The sequence below is a fragment of the Mobula birostris genome, chromosome 22 (genome assembly GCF_030028105.1).
Source record: "Mobula birostris isolate sMobBir1 chromosome 22, sMobBir1.hap1, whole genome shotgun sequence".
Taxonomy (NCBI): domain Eukaryota; kingdom Metazoa; phylum Chordata; class Chondrichthyes; order Myliobatiformes; family Myliobatidae; genus Mobula; species Mobula birostris.
Genome location: NC_092391.1, coordinates 3,371,302 through 3,386,471, shown reverse-complemented (window position 1 = coordinate 3,386,471; position 15,170 = coordinate 3,371,302). Strand labels below are relative to the sequence as shown.

Here is a 15,170-nt window from a genome sequence, read left to right as displayed (position 1 = left end):
GCCCCCCCACCTTTCCCTTCCTATCACCCAGTCTCCTGTTTCTTGCAGCCTCCCAAAAGATCTGGAGTTCATCCAATTTCAGCTCCAGCTCTCTGATGCCAATTGTTAGAAGCTGCAGCCAACTGCACTTCTTGCAGTTGTGGTAATCACGGACACCGGTGGTCTCCTGGCCTTCCCACATCCTGCAAGAGAAGCATTTCACTATCCTGCCTGGCATTTCTATTGTCCTAACTGAGCGGATATAAAGAAAGGAAAGGGAAGATTTCTTTTCTTTCTTTGACCAAAGTCTCTCTTCACCAAAGCCTCGAAGAGCTAAAGCCTCAAGATCATCACTCTGACTCTGTCCACTCAGATGACAGTCACTGCAGTTGCCCATGCCTTACTTCAATTTGCTCCTGCTAGTCAATCCAAATGCCGATTGGTCACTGGTCCAAGTTCTGTTCGCTGTGGCAACCTATAGGCCTTTCTACTCGGGCACTGGACCGAGTGAAATTCCCTCCCCTCAAAGTCTCCAATATCTGGTAGCCGTTCCTCATCCTCCTACTCCTTGGACAATTCATCTTATTCCATATGCAGCCCTTCCGTCCACTGCCTATGGAGTATATTCCTTACTCAGTATGCAGCAAAATATGTGAAGTTTGTTTCAACAGATTTCTGCCAAGATCTAAACTACTGGCTTCCATTATAAATAAAGGCTCTAATAATCCCCTTGCACACTGCATCAAACCTAGACCAACTTCCATGAAAGCTAAACTTACATTCAAAATTCAATTACAGTAAAAACTATTAAAATTTAAGATGAACATAATAGCCAAACAGATAAACACAAACTTCCCAAGTACAGTGGAAATATGCAGCATAAAGATACTATTTTTTCCAAACATTAGTGAAGCATATGAAATATTTCCAACCTACCGTTTCAAACTCTTTCATGGTACGAGCACGAATTGGAGACAATTTCCCAATGTTAGGGAACACTAGAAATGGAAAGAGAAAGTTAGTGAAAGTTTCCAAGTGAGGTTACGTTAATGAAGAAAAATTATAGAGGTGGCTCCTGAATGGTCTCCGTCAACAGCCACCCACATTGTCCAAACATTCAAAGAGCAACTTAGATGCTGTGCTTGAATTTTAACATTCTTCTTTACACTTGTGTATTGGAAATGGCATTAAATAATCTTGTATTTTCTAGATGCCAGCTGGGAAAGGATAATGACAGGTGAACTAGTTGAAGCTACAGATAAGGGAGATAGAGAAGGGGGGGGGGGGGAATGAAACACTGGACATGCAAGTACAAAACACAAGTTATTGTAATCTGAAAGAGAGAAAAAGCAGATATAAATGTCAGATAACAATGATACCACAGGTTCAATTACTTTGATCAGAGCTGAAGTCAGTGTTGAACTAACTGAAGAAGCCTGGTTTTCAATAAGGAGTTAGATTCTCCCTCAAGCCCTGGGGCTGTAACATGCCTAGACAAGACTCAGTCCCCGAGTTTACATTGTAACAGGACAAATAGAAAATTTAAAAGACGGGCAATTAAAAGCTCAGTGTCACCCTTCTGACTGAACGAACATGATCTGCAATGTGGTCAGGGCATCTGAATCTTTCTCTCAGCATAGAATAATGCTTGAACAACAATGTAGAACTTTAAATTGGAACGACAATTAATTTGCTGTTTCACCTGTGAGGAGTAAGTGTCTCTGGACATGGAAATAAAAAAAATCTTTGTTGAATCTCAAACACAAAAGATTCCACAGATGCTAGAAATCCTGAGTAACACAAAATACTGGAGGAGCTCAGAATGTCCAGCAGCATCTATGGACAGGAATATGAGTCGACATTTCAGGCCAAGACCTTTCATTAGGACTGGAAAGGAAGGGGTAAAGACATCAGAATAAAAATGTGGAGGATGGGGGAGGGAGAAAGGAGCACAAGCTAGAAGGTAAACAACAGGAATTCTGCAGATGCTGGAAATTAAAGCAACACACATCAAAGTTGCTGGTGAATGCAGCAGGCCAGGCAGCATCTCTAGGAAGAGGTACAGTCGACGTTTCAGGCCGAGACCCTTCGTCAGGACTAACTGAAGGAAGAGCTAGTAAGAGATTTGAAAGTGGGAGGGGGAGGGGGAGATCCAAAATGATAGGAGAAGACAGGAGGGGGAGGGATAGAGCCAAGAGCCAGACAGGTGATTGGCAAAGGAGATATGAGAGGATCATGGGACAGGAGGCCCAGGGTCTGCTCTCAGGATGAGGCTTTTCATTCTAGGACGAGGGAGAATGTCCTTTTTTTTAAAGAAAGGGGCTTCCCTTCCTCCACTATCAACTCTGCTCTTACACGCATCTCCCCCATTTCACGCACATTGGCTCTCACTCCATCCTCCCGCCACCACACTAGGAATAGGGTTCCCCTGATCCTCACCTACCACCCCACCAGCCTCCGGGTCCAACAAATTATTCTCCGTAACTTCCGCCACCTCCAACGGGATCCCACCACTAAGCACATCTTTCCCCCCCCACCCCACCCCCACTTTCTGCAAGGATCGCTCCCTACGCAACTCCCTTGTCCATTCGCTTCCCCCCATCCCTCCCCACTAATCTCCCTCCCGGCACTTATCCTCGTAAGCAGAACAAGTGCGACACATGCCCTTACACTTCCTCCCTTACCACCATTCAGGGCCCCAGACAGTCCTTCCAGGTGAGGCGAAACTTCACCTGTGAGTCGGCTGGGGTGATTTACTGCGTCCGGTGCTCCCGATGTGGCCTTCTATATATTGGCAAGACCCGATGCAGACTGGGAGACCGCTTTGCTGAGCACCTACACTCTGTCTGCCAGAGAAAGCAGGATCTCCCAGTGGCCACACATTTTAATTCCACGTCCCATTCTGACAGGTCTATCCACGGCCTCCTCTACTGTAAAGATGAAGCCACACTCAGGTTGGAGGAACGACACCTTATATTCCGTCTGGGTAGTCTTCAACCTGATGGCATGAACATTGACTTCTCTAACTTCCGCTAATGCCCCACCTCCCCCTCATACCCCATCTGTTATTTATTTTTATACACACATTCTTTCTCCTACTCTCCTTTTTCCTCCCTCTGTTCCTCTGACTATACCCCTTGCCCATCCTCTGGTTCCTCCCCACCCTTGTCTTTCTCCCTGGGCCTCCTGTCCCATGGTCCTCTCATATCCCTTTTGCCAATCACCTGTCCAGCTCTTGGCTCCATCCCTCCCCCTCCTGTCTTCTCCTATTATTTTGGATCTCACCCTCCCCCTCCCACTTTCAAATCTCTTACTAACTCTTCCTTCAGTTAGTCCTGACGAAGGGTCTTGGCCTGAAACGTGGACTGTACCTCTTCCTAGAGATGCTGCCTGGCCTGCTGTGCTCACCAGCAACTTTGATGTGTGTTACAAGCTAGAAGGTGATAGGTGGAAAAGTAAAGGGCTGGAGAAGAAGCAATCCGATAGGAGAGGGGAGTGGACCATGGTTGAAAAGGAAGGAGGGCACCAGGTGGAGGTGATGTGCAGGAGAGAAGATGTAAAGGGGGTTGCAGAGTGGGGAATTGAAGGAGGAAGTTGTGGGGGGGGGGGGAGAGAAAGAATCTGCCTTAAGGAGTTGGAGCTGCAACTGAATGAACCTTGGATCATTTGGAAGGCTTAAGGGGTGATAGATAGGACATACAGAGTGATAGTTACACCCAAGGCTGGCTCTGTGACTCAGTAGGGAAGGGCGAAGAAGAGGCAAGCTGTGGTGATGGGGGATTCCCTGAACTAGAGGGAGACCAATATCCTAGCAGAAAGGTTTGTTAAAGATGCACAGTGGGGTTTAAATTAGAGTTGCAGGAGGATGGAAATTAGAGTGCCAGAACAGTTAGATGAGGTTGTGGAGACTGATGCTGATAAGACCTCAGACAAGGTTATGAATCAAAAGGTTGAGCATGGTGCGACTAGTGTCCTGAGCTGTGTATAATTTATTGCAAGTAACATAGGAATGGCAGATGAGCTCAGGGCATGGTTCAACACCTGAAATTATGATGTTGTAGCCATTAGGGAGACTTGGATGGAGGAGCAGCTCAACATTTCAGAGTTCCATTGTTTTAGACAGAGGGAAGGGATTAAAGGAGGACAGAGAGTATTACTAGTCAGGGAAAATGTCATGGCAGTGCTCTATCAGGGCAGATGTAAACAAGGTTGAAAGAGTAGAGAAGATTTACGAGGGTGTTACCAGGTCTGGAGGACCTAAGTTACAAGGAAAGACTGAATAAGTTAGGACTGTATTCTTTAGAATGTAGAAGATTGAGAGAGTTGGTAGAGACATACTATAGGCATCCGTTAGTCTCATGAGGCCATAGATTTGCACCTTGGAAGGTTTCCAGGGCGCAGGTCAGGGCAAGGTTGTATGGAAGACTTGCAGTTGCCCACTCTGCAAGTCTCCCCCCTCCATGCCACCGATGTTGTCCAAGGGAAGGGCACTAGGGCCGATACAGCTTGGCACCAGTGTCGTCGTACAGCAGTGTGTGGTTAAGTGCCTTGCTCAAGGACACACACTGCCTCAGCTGAGGCTCGAAATAACAACCTTCAGATCACTAGACTGATGCCTTAACCACTTGGCCATGCGCCATACTAAATTATGAATATAGTTAGAGTAAATGCAAGCAGGCTTTTACCACTAAGGTTGGATAGGACTACAATCAGAGGTCATGGCTTAAGGGTAAAGGGTGAAAAGTTTAAGGGAAAGACGAGGGGAAACCTCTTCACTCAGAGGGTCGAAACGTCGACTGTACTTCTTCCTAGCCTGGCCTGCTGTGTTCCACCTGTATTTTGTGTGTGTGGCTAATGGACCTCTGGTTTCCCTCTCCTGAAGTCTATAATTAACTCCTTGGATATGCCTTCAGGTTGGAGGCTACCTAAACAGAATGAGGTGGTGTTCTTCCAGCCTGAGAATTGCTGAATCTCCTGTGGTATCGATAGCGTTCTAATTAAATACAGAATTTGTTGCTCAGTTAAACGGTAGTGTCTTTTTGATATTCCCTTTAACTATTTCCATGAAACTTCAGTTACTAGGGATAGCTGCTTAATTAAGTCAAAATGTAATGGTCCTGATGTATCCCAATTAACCAGAATCCATTGTATTCTATGAAAAGTTATGGACTACATTAATAGAAATAGCCGCGCACTGTTAACATCTACATGTCAAATAACAGATGATGTACTTAGAATGAAGCAATGTGCTTACCAAGAGCATTTTCTTTGATACCACCAGTGTCTTCAGTCACAGTAATATCAGGTAACTTGAAAACATTGGAGCTAGAAAAATAAAAATAAAAATCAATCAAATAATACAACAAATAAAATCAATTCAGACCAACAGAAACTAGATCTTAATTTGTAGAATTTAAGTCTCACATTGGACGACACAATCTTTTTCTCTAAACAAAATCCAGATCCTATATACGCAAGTCAACAGTATGTAGCAACTTGTTAATATCAAAAAACACACAAGCAAGAATTTCTCATCTGTTTACAAGAAAACAAAACCTTCAAAATTTCTATCATTTGAATTCCATTGTTGGATTTAAATAGTTCTACGGTAAACTTAAGTTATCATATTTTTCTCTAACAAGTCTATGCCAGCTCTTCTGAAGCGTAACCCAGGTTACTTGTTCTAACACTGCTAGTTTTCTAAATTGCAGTGGCGCCATCGGTTGGGGTTGACCATGGATGTTGCATCTTAGCTGTCAAAGTTTATATACAAACCAGGATAGTACAGTATGAAGGGCAATCTGTTGCACATGCAACAGGCTCCCCCTCTCCATGCAACTCATGAATCCAAAAGGAACGCCAGAGACCAATACAGTTTGGCACCAGCAGTGCAGGAGTTGCAAGCCAGCGTTGGACGTAGGACTGTGTTAGGGACTCCAGCTCCAGACTTCCCCCCCCCCCCCCCTCGGGGTTTTTACTCCTGAAGACACAAGTATAGCCACAAGGCAGCAGATCAGTTTTCCTTCTTCTAAATCACAGCTAATTCTCCAAGTGAAAATGGAGGGATTATTAAAACAAGTTATACAAGCCCATTTTCAGACTGCAATTTTACTCATTACACAAGAAAAAAGCAAAGACTCCACGAGGAACAATTAGTATTATAAAAATACATGGTTAGCATTTGGGGTGTCTGACCGAATAAGATGGTCGATTCAGGTTCAATGATAATCAACAAAAAGAAAATTGGAAAATATTTGAACAAAAGGAAAAGAGCAAGCATACAACAAACTGGATTGCTGGCAGAGACTCAGTGGGCTAAATAACTATAATTACTTTCAGAAAACATTCTCAGGAAGATGAAATGGACATGTTGAGGAAGTTCAAAGTAAATTTATTATCAAAGAACATATATATTACCATATACAACCATGAGATTCATTTCATTTATTTATTGAGCTACAGCGTGGAATAGTCCCTTCCTGCAACCCCCATGCTGCCCAGCAACCCCCTAGCCTAATCATACCACAATTTAGTGACCAATTACAGCGGCACGGTAGCATAGTGGTTAAGCACAACACATTACACTACTGGCGACTGGGGTTCAATTCCCACCGCTGCCTGTAAGGAGTTTGTACATTCTCCCCGTGGTAGTCTGGGTTTCCGCCGGCTGTTCCGGCTTCCTCCCAGTCTAAAAACATACCAGCTGGTGGTTTAATTGGTCATTGTAAATTGTCCCTTGATTAGGCTAGCATTAAATTGGCAGATTGCTGGGCAGTGTGGCTCAAATAGCCGGGAGGGCCTGTTCTGCACAATCTCAATAAAAAAAAAATTAACCTACCAACCGGTAGGCTTTGGACTAGAGCACCCAGAGGAAACTCACATGGTCACAGGGAGAATGTACAAGCTTCTTAAAGGCAGCAGTGGGAATTGAATCTAAATCACTGGTACTGTAAGGTGAGGTGCTAACAACTATGCTATTTCTTTTTGCAGGCATACTTAATAAATCCAATAACCACAAATGAACCGCTGAAAGACTGCATCAGAGGGTGGACAACCAGTGTGCAAAAAACAAACAGTGCAAATACAAAAAGAAAAATAAATAATAAATATATAACTAGAGAACATTTCAGGGAATCAGAATCAGGTTTATTATCACTGGCTTGTGTTGTGAAATTCGTTAACTTAGCAGCAGCAGCTCAATCAATACATAATATAGAAGAAAAAATAAAGTAAAACAATAACAGTATACGTATAGTGAATCGGTTAAAGATCATGCAAAAAACAGAAATAATATATTAAAAAAAGGAGGTAGTGTTCAAGGGTTCAATGTCCATTTAGGAATTGGATGGCAGAGGGATAGAAGTTGTTCCTGAATCACTGAGTGTGTGCCTTCAGGCTTCTGTATCTCCTACCTGATGGTAACAGCGAGAAAAGGGCATGCCCTGGGTGCTGGAGGTCCTTAATAATGGACACTGCCTTTCTGAGACACCGCTCCCTGAAGATGTACTGGATACTTTGTAGGCTAGTAACCAAGATAGAGCTGACTAAATTTACAACCCTCTGCAGCTTCTTTCAGTCCTGTGCAGGAACCCACCCCATACCAGACAGTGACACAGCCTGTCAGAATGCTCTCCAGGGTACACCTGTAGAGGCTTTTGAGTATATTTGTTGACATACCAAATATCTTCAAACTCCTAATGAAGTATAGTTGCTGTTTCATCTTCTTTATAACTGCATCGATATGTTGGGACCAGGTTAGGTCCTCAGTGACTTTTACACCCAGGAACTTGAAGCTGCTCACTCTCACCACTTCTGATCCCTCTGAGGATTGGTAAGTGCTCCTTGGTCTTACCCTTCCTGAAGTCCAGAACCAGCTCTTTAGTCTTACTGACATCTTACTGTACACCCTTACTTGTACTCACCATCTGAGATTCTACTAACAATGGTTGTATTATCAGCAAATTTATAGATGGTATTTGAGCCATCCCTAGCTACACAGTCATGGGTATATAGAGAGTAGAGCAGTGGGCTAAGCACACACCCGAGGTGCACCAGTGTTGATCGTCAGCATGGAGGAGATGTTATCCCCAATCCGCACAGAATGCTGATCCCATTGCTCAGATCATCTAAAGCCTGATTGACATTGGCCTGAGGTGGAATGTATACTGCTACCAAAATGATCCTGGAGAACTCCCTTGGTAGGTAAAAAGGACGGCACTTAACTGCTAGATACTCTAGGTCTGGTAAGCAGAATTGCAACAGTACGAATATTTGTGCACCAAAGAGTTGATCATGAGGCACACTCCTCCACCTCTGCTTTTGAGAGACTCTATGGATCTGTCCTGACCCGTCCACCTGAATCGCTGGATCTGGTACGAAAGGGGTTAACCAGGATTCTGTGAAACAAAGGACACACACGGTCCTAATGTCCCTCTGATTCAGCACCCTAGCTCTGAGATCATCGATTTCATTCACCAGTGACTGCACGTTTGCCAGCAAGGTAGTCAGTATTGGGAATTTAAAACCCGGTTTCCTTAAATGCACTTGTATCTGCGACCTGCTGCCACGCTTCCTGCGTGAAATCCTACGAGGACAAATCTGTCTCCAATCGGCATTGTTTCCGTCAGTTTTAAGCAGTGATAGTTACTTTAAATGCATTAAGACATCTTTGTTGACTGTACTGACCTTGGAAGCAGTTGTGTTTTTAGCTGTATCAGACTGAAATGAGAATATTTAATCGTATCCACTGAGAGCTCTGCTACTACACAAGTCCCCCATAGGTGCCCCGGAAGTAGTCTACTTGAAAGTGATATTTTTTTTTACAGAAAAACACACACACACACACACAGTTAAAAGCACATCCATTGTTATCTCCTTCTCCTCCTCCATTGCACCAGCAGACAAAACTTTTTTTCCAACCAATTACCTCACATGATTATGAGCTTTGCTGACAATTCTTCCCATCCATATAACATATAACCATATAACAATTACAGCACAGAAACAGGCCATCTCGGTCCTTCTAGTCTGTGCCAAACGCATACTCACTCAATGGCCTTTGAAACATGGCCTGCTATGTCATTTCAGAAGGTCAATGTCAAATACAGTGGCAGGCTGGAAGCCATGTACAGACTACCCATTCTGATAAGGGTCGCCAACATGTTTCTCTTGGCACAGATGTAGCCTGATGTGCTGAATATCGGCAGCATACTCTGTTTGTTATCAATCGCATAAACATGGAAGAACAATATTCTTTCCCTGGAGCACAGCAGCAAACCATAGTGGTTTTTGCAACAATCTCACAGATTCATGGCTACTGCTCAGAGCACTTTATTACTTTAAAATACAAAAAAAAAAATCCAGGCGCCACAGTGGGATTCAAACTTGCATTTCAAATCATTCTGGTTTTTCCCTTCTCACAACTCAACTCTGCTTTTGGCGATTCTTAGCAAACATTTTTATAGTCACTGTATTTACACAATAATGAAGTGCCCCAATTACCTTTTCCAATAGGTGGAATTTGGGCACCACGGTAGCATTGTGGTTAACGATATGCTATTACAGTTCAGGATTTTCCAGAGTTTAATCCCGGCGCCACTCTACAAAGTGTTTCTGTCTGTTTTCCCCATGGAATGTGTGGGTTTTCTCCAGACCCTCTGGCTTCCTCTTCCAATCCAAAAACATACTGGGTGAGTTAATTGGTCACTGTAAATTACCCCATGATTAGATTAGGGTTAATCAGGTTTGTTGGGGGTTGCTGGGACAGTGTGGCTTGAAGGGCCGACTCCACGCTGTATCACTGAACAAAAATAAAACTCTGCAGCAGAGGAACAGGGTATTCGGACTTGCTACCCAGCAAAGTAATAACAAGAGATTTAAAAACAGGTTAAAAATAAAATATTTTAGTGCTTGTCTACTATGTTTTCAATCCACACTTAACAATACACATTAAAACTTATTATGACAGTTATTAAAGTGTCAATTACATATATAGATGGTTCGCCAGAACAGGTGCCTGCCCTGGCTCAATTTGTGCCATCTAACAAAGCCTCAAGATCGTGGCATTAAGCCCTAGTCGAGCCATGAACATAATCTAGACTTATGCTTCTGTGCAACCAAGCAGTGCAATGTGAGAAATGTTATACCAGGATATTCTGCCCTTCAGAAAGATGTTAAAGATCACATTACGTATGAATAGCATTCACCTTCTACTATTATTTAAATCCCTCAAATGTACATCACAAATGGTTATTCACACGTTACTACTTGCCATATTTTTCTACAAAATATATCATGATATGATACAAAGAAAATTTTTTACCCTTGTATAGGAAAAGATAATCTAGCTGAAGCCCCATTAATGCACCCAGACTGTATACAAAAAGCCCAGCTTTTCATTCTTTGAAGATGCCAGAACAAGATTTATTAATTCCAGCCCCCCCCCCCCACCATTTGTGACATTTATTGGGAGCGTTTGTACACAAAGGATACGAAGCTTTGCTGAGGATTCCTACCACTCATCCCACAATCCCTAACCCAATGCAGTCTAAAAGGAGGTACAGCAGCATCAGGACTAGGACTGCCAGGCTGGGTAACAGCTTCTACCCTCAGACTGTGAGACTAATGAATACCCTGTCACCACTGAGGTCTCATCACTAGCTGTTTATTCACTTTGAATTATATTTTATATTCAATCTCTTTGACCCTCTACCCTCAAGAAGGAGGTACAGAAGCATCAGAATTAGGACTGCCAGACTGGGTAACAGCTTCTTCCCTCAGGCTGTGTGACTAATGAATATCCTGCCACCACCAATGTCTCATTATTGTTTACCTGTGTTGGCAATAACAAGTATTTTGAATTATATTTTATTAACTTATTTGTGGTAATATTTTGTTATATGCGCTGTGAGATACGTTTTCTGGGTGTACTGCGGTCCAGAGTAAAGTTGTTTCATTTGGTTGCATACATATACAGTCAGATGACAATAAACTTGAATATCATTGACATGTGATATGAAATTTGTTTTGTAGCAGTGATACAGAGCCACAGCAAATTACTGTGATTCTGCTAAGGCGGAAATGCACTTGGTCGTAGCAGCCTCTCTGGGTCCAACAAACAGTGCGAATGTATGCCCTAAACATTTTTCTTGTGATCGCAAGACCTGGTTGGACATTTGTAAAACAAAACACGGGTCCTTATAAGTGTCCTGAATCATGGAAAGTTCACAACTACAGATGCGCTGGGCTGTCCGTACCACTCTCTGCAGAGTCCTGTGATTGAGGGAAGTACAGTTCCCATACCAGGCAGTGATGCAGCCAGTCAGGATGCTCTCAATTGTGCCCCTATAGAAAGTTCTCAGGATTTGGGGGCCCATACCAAACTTCAAGGCAAAAGTTTATTTCTTCAGAACCAGTGAGACATGTTGACCTCATGTTCGCACAAATTATTTTCGAGGCTGAGAACTTCTACTTAATCCCACCATCAAAAAGCCCCATTGAAGGTGTTCAGTCTAATATTCAGTCTAAGCATTTTTCAATGTTTATTGTCATCTGACTGTACATATATACAACCAAATTAAACAGTCCTCCAGACCACAGTTCCCCCACAAAACACAAGTCACACAGCACTCAAACCAAAATAAGTTAATAAAATATAATTCAAAATGCATGTAATGCCCAGCACAGGTAAGCAGCTCGCTGTCCTAGTGATGAGATCTCAGTGGTGACAGGGTATCCATTAGTCACACAGCCTGAGGGAAGAAGCTATTACCCAGTCTGGCAGTCCTAGTCCTGATGCTTCTGTATCTCGTTCTGTTCTCGTTTGATAGTGGGTCAAAGAGACTGAGTTGGGTTGTAGGGATTCTCAACAATGCTTTGGGCCCTTCATCACAACACTCTTGTAAAATGTCACAAACATTTGGGGGGGGGAGGGTAGGGTGGAGAAAGAGGAAGACCCCTGTGATCATCTCAATGGTTTTTACTGTAGGGTGTTGTAGCCCGATACCTTGCAGCTTCTGTACCACATAATGATGCAGCCAGACAGGTCACTCTTGATGGTACTCGTATTGAAAGTCATTAAGGGGGTGGGAAGCCTTGCAAGCCTCAATCTCCTCAAAGTGTAGATGCTGTTGTGCCTTCTTAAGTAGTGAGGTGGTGCTGACCAAGGAACTTGGTGGTTTTGATTATTAATTTCAGGTTTCTAAAATCAAGAACTTTTGATTTATATAATTCTGACTGAATGCACAACACATCTTCTACTTCCAATACCTCCTTAATAGCAAATTCACCTTTGTTACACACCAATCACATATCTACATTCCTTTAGCACTGGGCCAACATTCAGGAATGAGTGGTGAAGTTCATAACCACAGGGACTGGAAGTATTTATAGAGTTTACCGAAGACAAAAATACCAGCAACAGCATGGATATAATCAAAGCTTGCGATATGCCTTACCGCTCAAAGACTCACTGAAAATATCAAGAGTACAAAACTTGACATGGCGGGGGGGGGGGGGGTACCACACAGGATCGAAGCCAACTGCAGAAGAGTTGTAAAATTAGCCAGCTCCATCATGGGCACTAGCCTCCATATTATTTTCAGGTTATTTTCAAGGAGCAGTGTCTCGGAAAAGCGACATCCATCATTAAGGCCATCACCTGGGACAAGCCCTCATCAGGATGGAGGTATAGGTGTGCCTGAAGACACACACCCAACTTTACGGGAACAACTTCTGATATGCCATCATATCTCCGAATGGACAATGAACCCATGAACACGACCTCACTACACTTGTTTTCTCTATGCATTACTTCTTTAATGTAACTATTTAATGTATATACTTACTTTAATTCAGTTTCTTTTTCTATTATGAAGTATTACAATGTACTGCTGCCACAAAATTAACAGTGATATAAAACTTGATTATGACCTCTCTCTGAAGCAGAAGCTCCCAACCTGTTTTTAATGCCACAGACCATTTGCCAAGAGGTCTGTGGACCCCAGTTCAAAAAGCAATTTTGAAAATGGGATCCTTCTATAATTTCTCTGGGTTGTTTGACTATCACTAGAAATGGGTTAGGCAACGTGATTCAGCGACTGAATGACCAAGTATAATCTTTCACGACAAAAACCAAGGTAATCTATACCCTTCACTATCGGCTACTCCTTCGTTTGCGATCTAACTTCTCACAATAAACCAGCTGATAAAATTACATCTGCATAAAACATGACACTTAATCTGAATGCTACATAACCAAACAAAATTTGTTTTAAAATATAAAAAAAATCTCCTCTGCTAATAAAGTTGTGAGTCAAACTAGTGCCGCAAACTAGGTAGTATTTTGAATTGTCACTTAAGAGAAATGAAAAGAACAAAAATCCCAGAACAACAAACTAACGATGAGATCAGCTGGTCTTTACAGTCGAATGCGCAATAATTGACTTGACACAAGGACCACAATAGACCGGACCCGCAGAGCGGTTGACGGGACTATCTGGGTGATACAGAAGTCAGAAAACCAACGAGACAGACACACTTACACCTCCCAGGATAGAGTCAGATCTGGAATGGAGAGGCTGAGGGAAGAGGGGATAATGGTGGGAGAGAGAAGAGGAAGGGGGAAGGAGGAGGGAATGGAGAAAGAAGGGGGTAGGAGAATGGGGGAGAGGCGAGGAAGGAACGATGCTGGGAGGCGAAAGCGCTGGGGAAGGGGGAAGAGAAGAGAGGGTCGGGTCGGGACGGGACCCTGGCCCTTTGGTCCTTTAGACCGGCCGATCCAAAATTCCCTTAACCCACGACCACCTTCCCCCGAACCTCCCACCAGGCCCGACCTGACTCCTGGTCCTCATTCCCAGCCCGGAAGCCCCACTACCGGGCCTTACCTGCCATTCAGATCTAAGGGCAGGGACGGATCCTCGCACGCCAACGAATCCATAATGTCCGTCCCGCCCGCTCGCTCTCCCTCAGCCGCCACTCGGCAGTGTCGCCGCTTCAAACTGCCGCCGTCGCCATTTCAAGCCGGAGCCGCCCGCACGGCACCATGGGATAACGGGCAACCGACACACGCATGCGCCGAAAGCATCCCTCGGTTAACGGGAAGCGGGTCGGGGAGGGATGGCGGGGGATTGGGGGGGAGGGGAGGAGAGGGGGAGGGGGGGAGGGGAGGAGAGGGGGAGGGGGGGAGAGGGGGGGGGGAGGGGGGAGAGGGGGGGGGAGGGGGAGGAGGGGGGGGGGGAGGGGGGAGAGGGGGGGGGGAGGGGGGAGAGGGGGGGGGGAGGGGGGAGAGGGGGGGGGGAGGGGGGGAGAGGGGGGGGAGGGGGGAGAGGGGGAGAGGGGGGGGGGAGGGGGGAGAGGGGGGGGAGAGGGGGGGGGAGGGGGGGGGAGGGGGGGGGAGGGGGGGGGGGAGGGGGGAGAGGGGGGGGAGAGGGGGGGGAGAGGGGGGGGGAGAGGGGGGGGGGAGAGGGGGGGGAGGGGGGAGAGGGGGGGGAGAGGGGGGAGAGGGGGGGGGAGAGGGGGGAGAGGGGGGAGAGGGGGGGGAGGGGGAGAGAGGGGGGGGGGAGGGGGGGGAGGGGGAGAGAGGGGGGGGAGGGGGGGGAGGGGGGGGAGAGAGGGGGGGAGGGGGGGAGAGAGGGGGGGAGGGGGGGGAGGGGGAGAGAGGGGGGGAGGGGGGGGAGGGGGGGGGAGAGAGGGGGGGGAGGGGGGGAGAGAGGGGGGGGAGGGGGGGGAGAGGGGGGGAGAGGGGGGGGAGGGGGGGGAGGGGGGGGAGGGGAGAGGGGGAAGGGGGTAGGGGGGGTAGGGGGGGTGGGGGGAGGGGGGGGAGGGGGGGGAGGGGGAGGAGGGAGGAGGGGGGAGGGGGGGAGGGGGGGAGGGGGAGGAGGGAGGAGGGGGGAGGGGGGGAGGGGGGGAGGGGGGGAGAGGGGGGAGGGAGGGGGGGAGGGGGGAGGGGGGAGGGGGGGAGGGGGAGAGGGGGGGAGAGGGGAGAGGGGGGGAGAGGGGGGGGAGAGGGGAGAGGGGGGAGGGGGGGAGAGGGGGGAGGGGGGGAGGGGGGGGAGAGGGAGAGAGGGGAGAGGAGGGGGAGGGGGAAGAGGGGGAGAGGGGGAGGGGGAAGAGGGGGGAAGAGGGGGGGAGAGGGGGGGGAGAGGGAGAGGGGGGGAGAGGGGGGAGAGGGAGAGGGGGGGGAGGGGGGGGGA

General features: G+C 46.4%; 1 protein-coding gene across 2 annotated transcripts in view; it reads right to left on the bottom strand.

The window, feature by feature from the left end:
- The window catches only part of cdk5rap2 (CDK5 regulatory subunit associated protein 2), a 185,969-nt gene extending 171,949 nt beyond the window's left edge, over nt 1–14,020 (bottom strand). Inside the window, exons 1-3 of one of the 2 annotated variants that reach the window (XM_072240352.1) lie at nt 13,863–14,020; nt 5,234–5,304; nt 916–977 (exon numbers count right to left, since the gene is read on the bottom strand). In XM_072240352.1, the coding sequence (XP_072096453.1) occupies nt 916–977; nt 5,234–5,304; nt 13,863–13,915 (186 nt within the window). In that variant the 5' untranslated portion in view covers nt 13,916–14,020. Of the gene's footprint in view, nt 1–915; nt 978–5,233; nt 5,305–13,862 lie in introns of those variants that run through there. The other variant, XM_072240353.1, reaches the window with a different exon arrangement.
- Nucleotides 14,021–15,170: the final 1,150 nt, after the last annotated feature.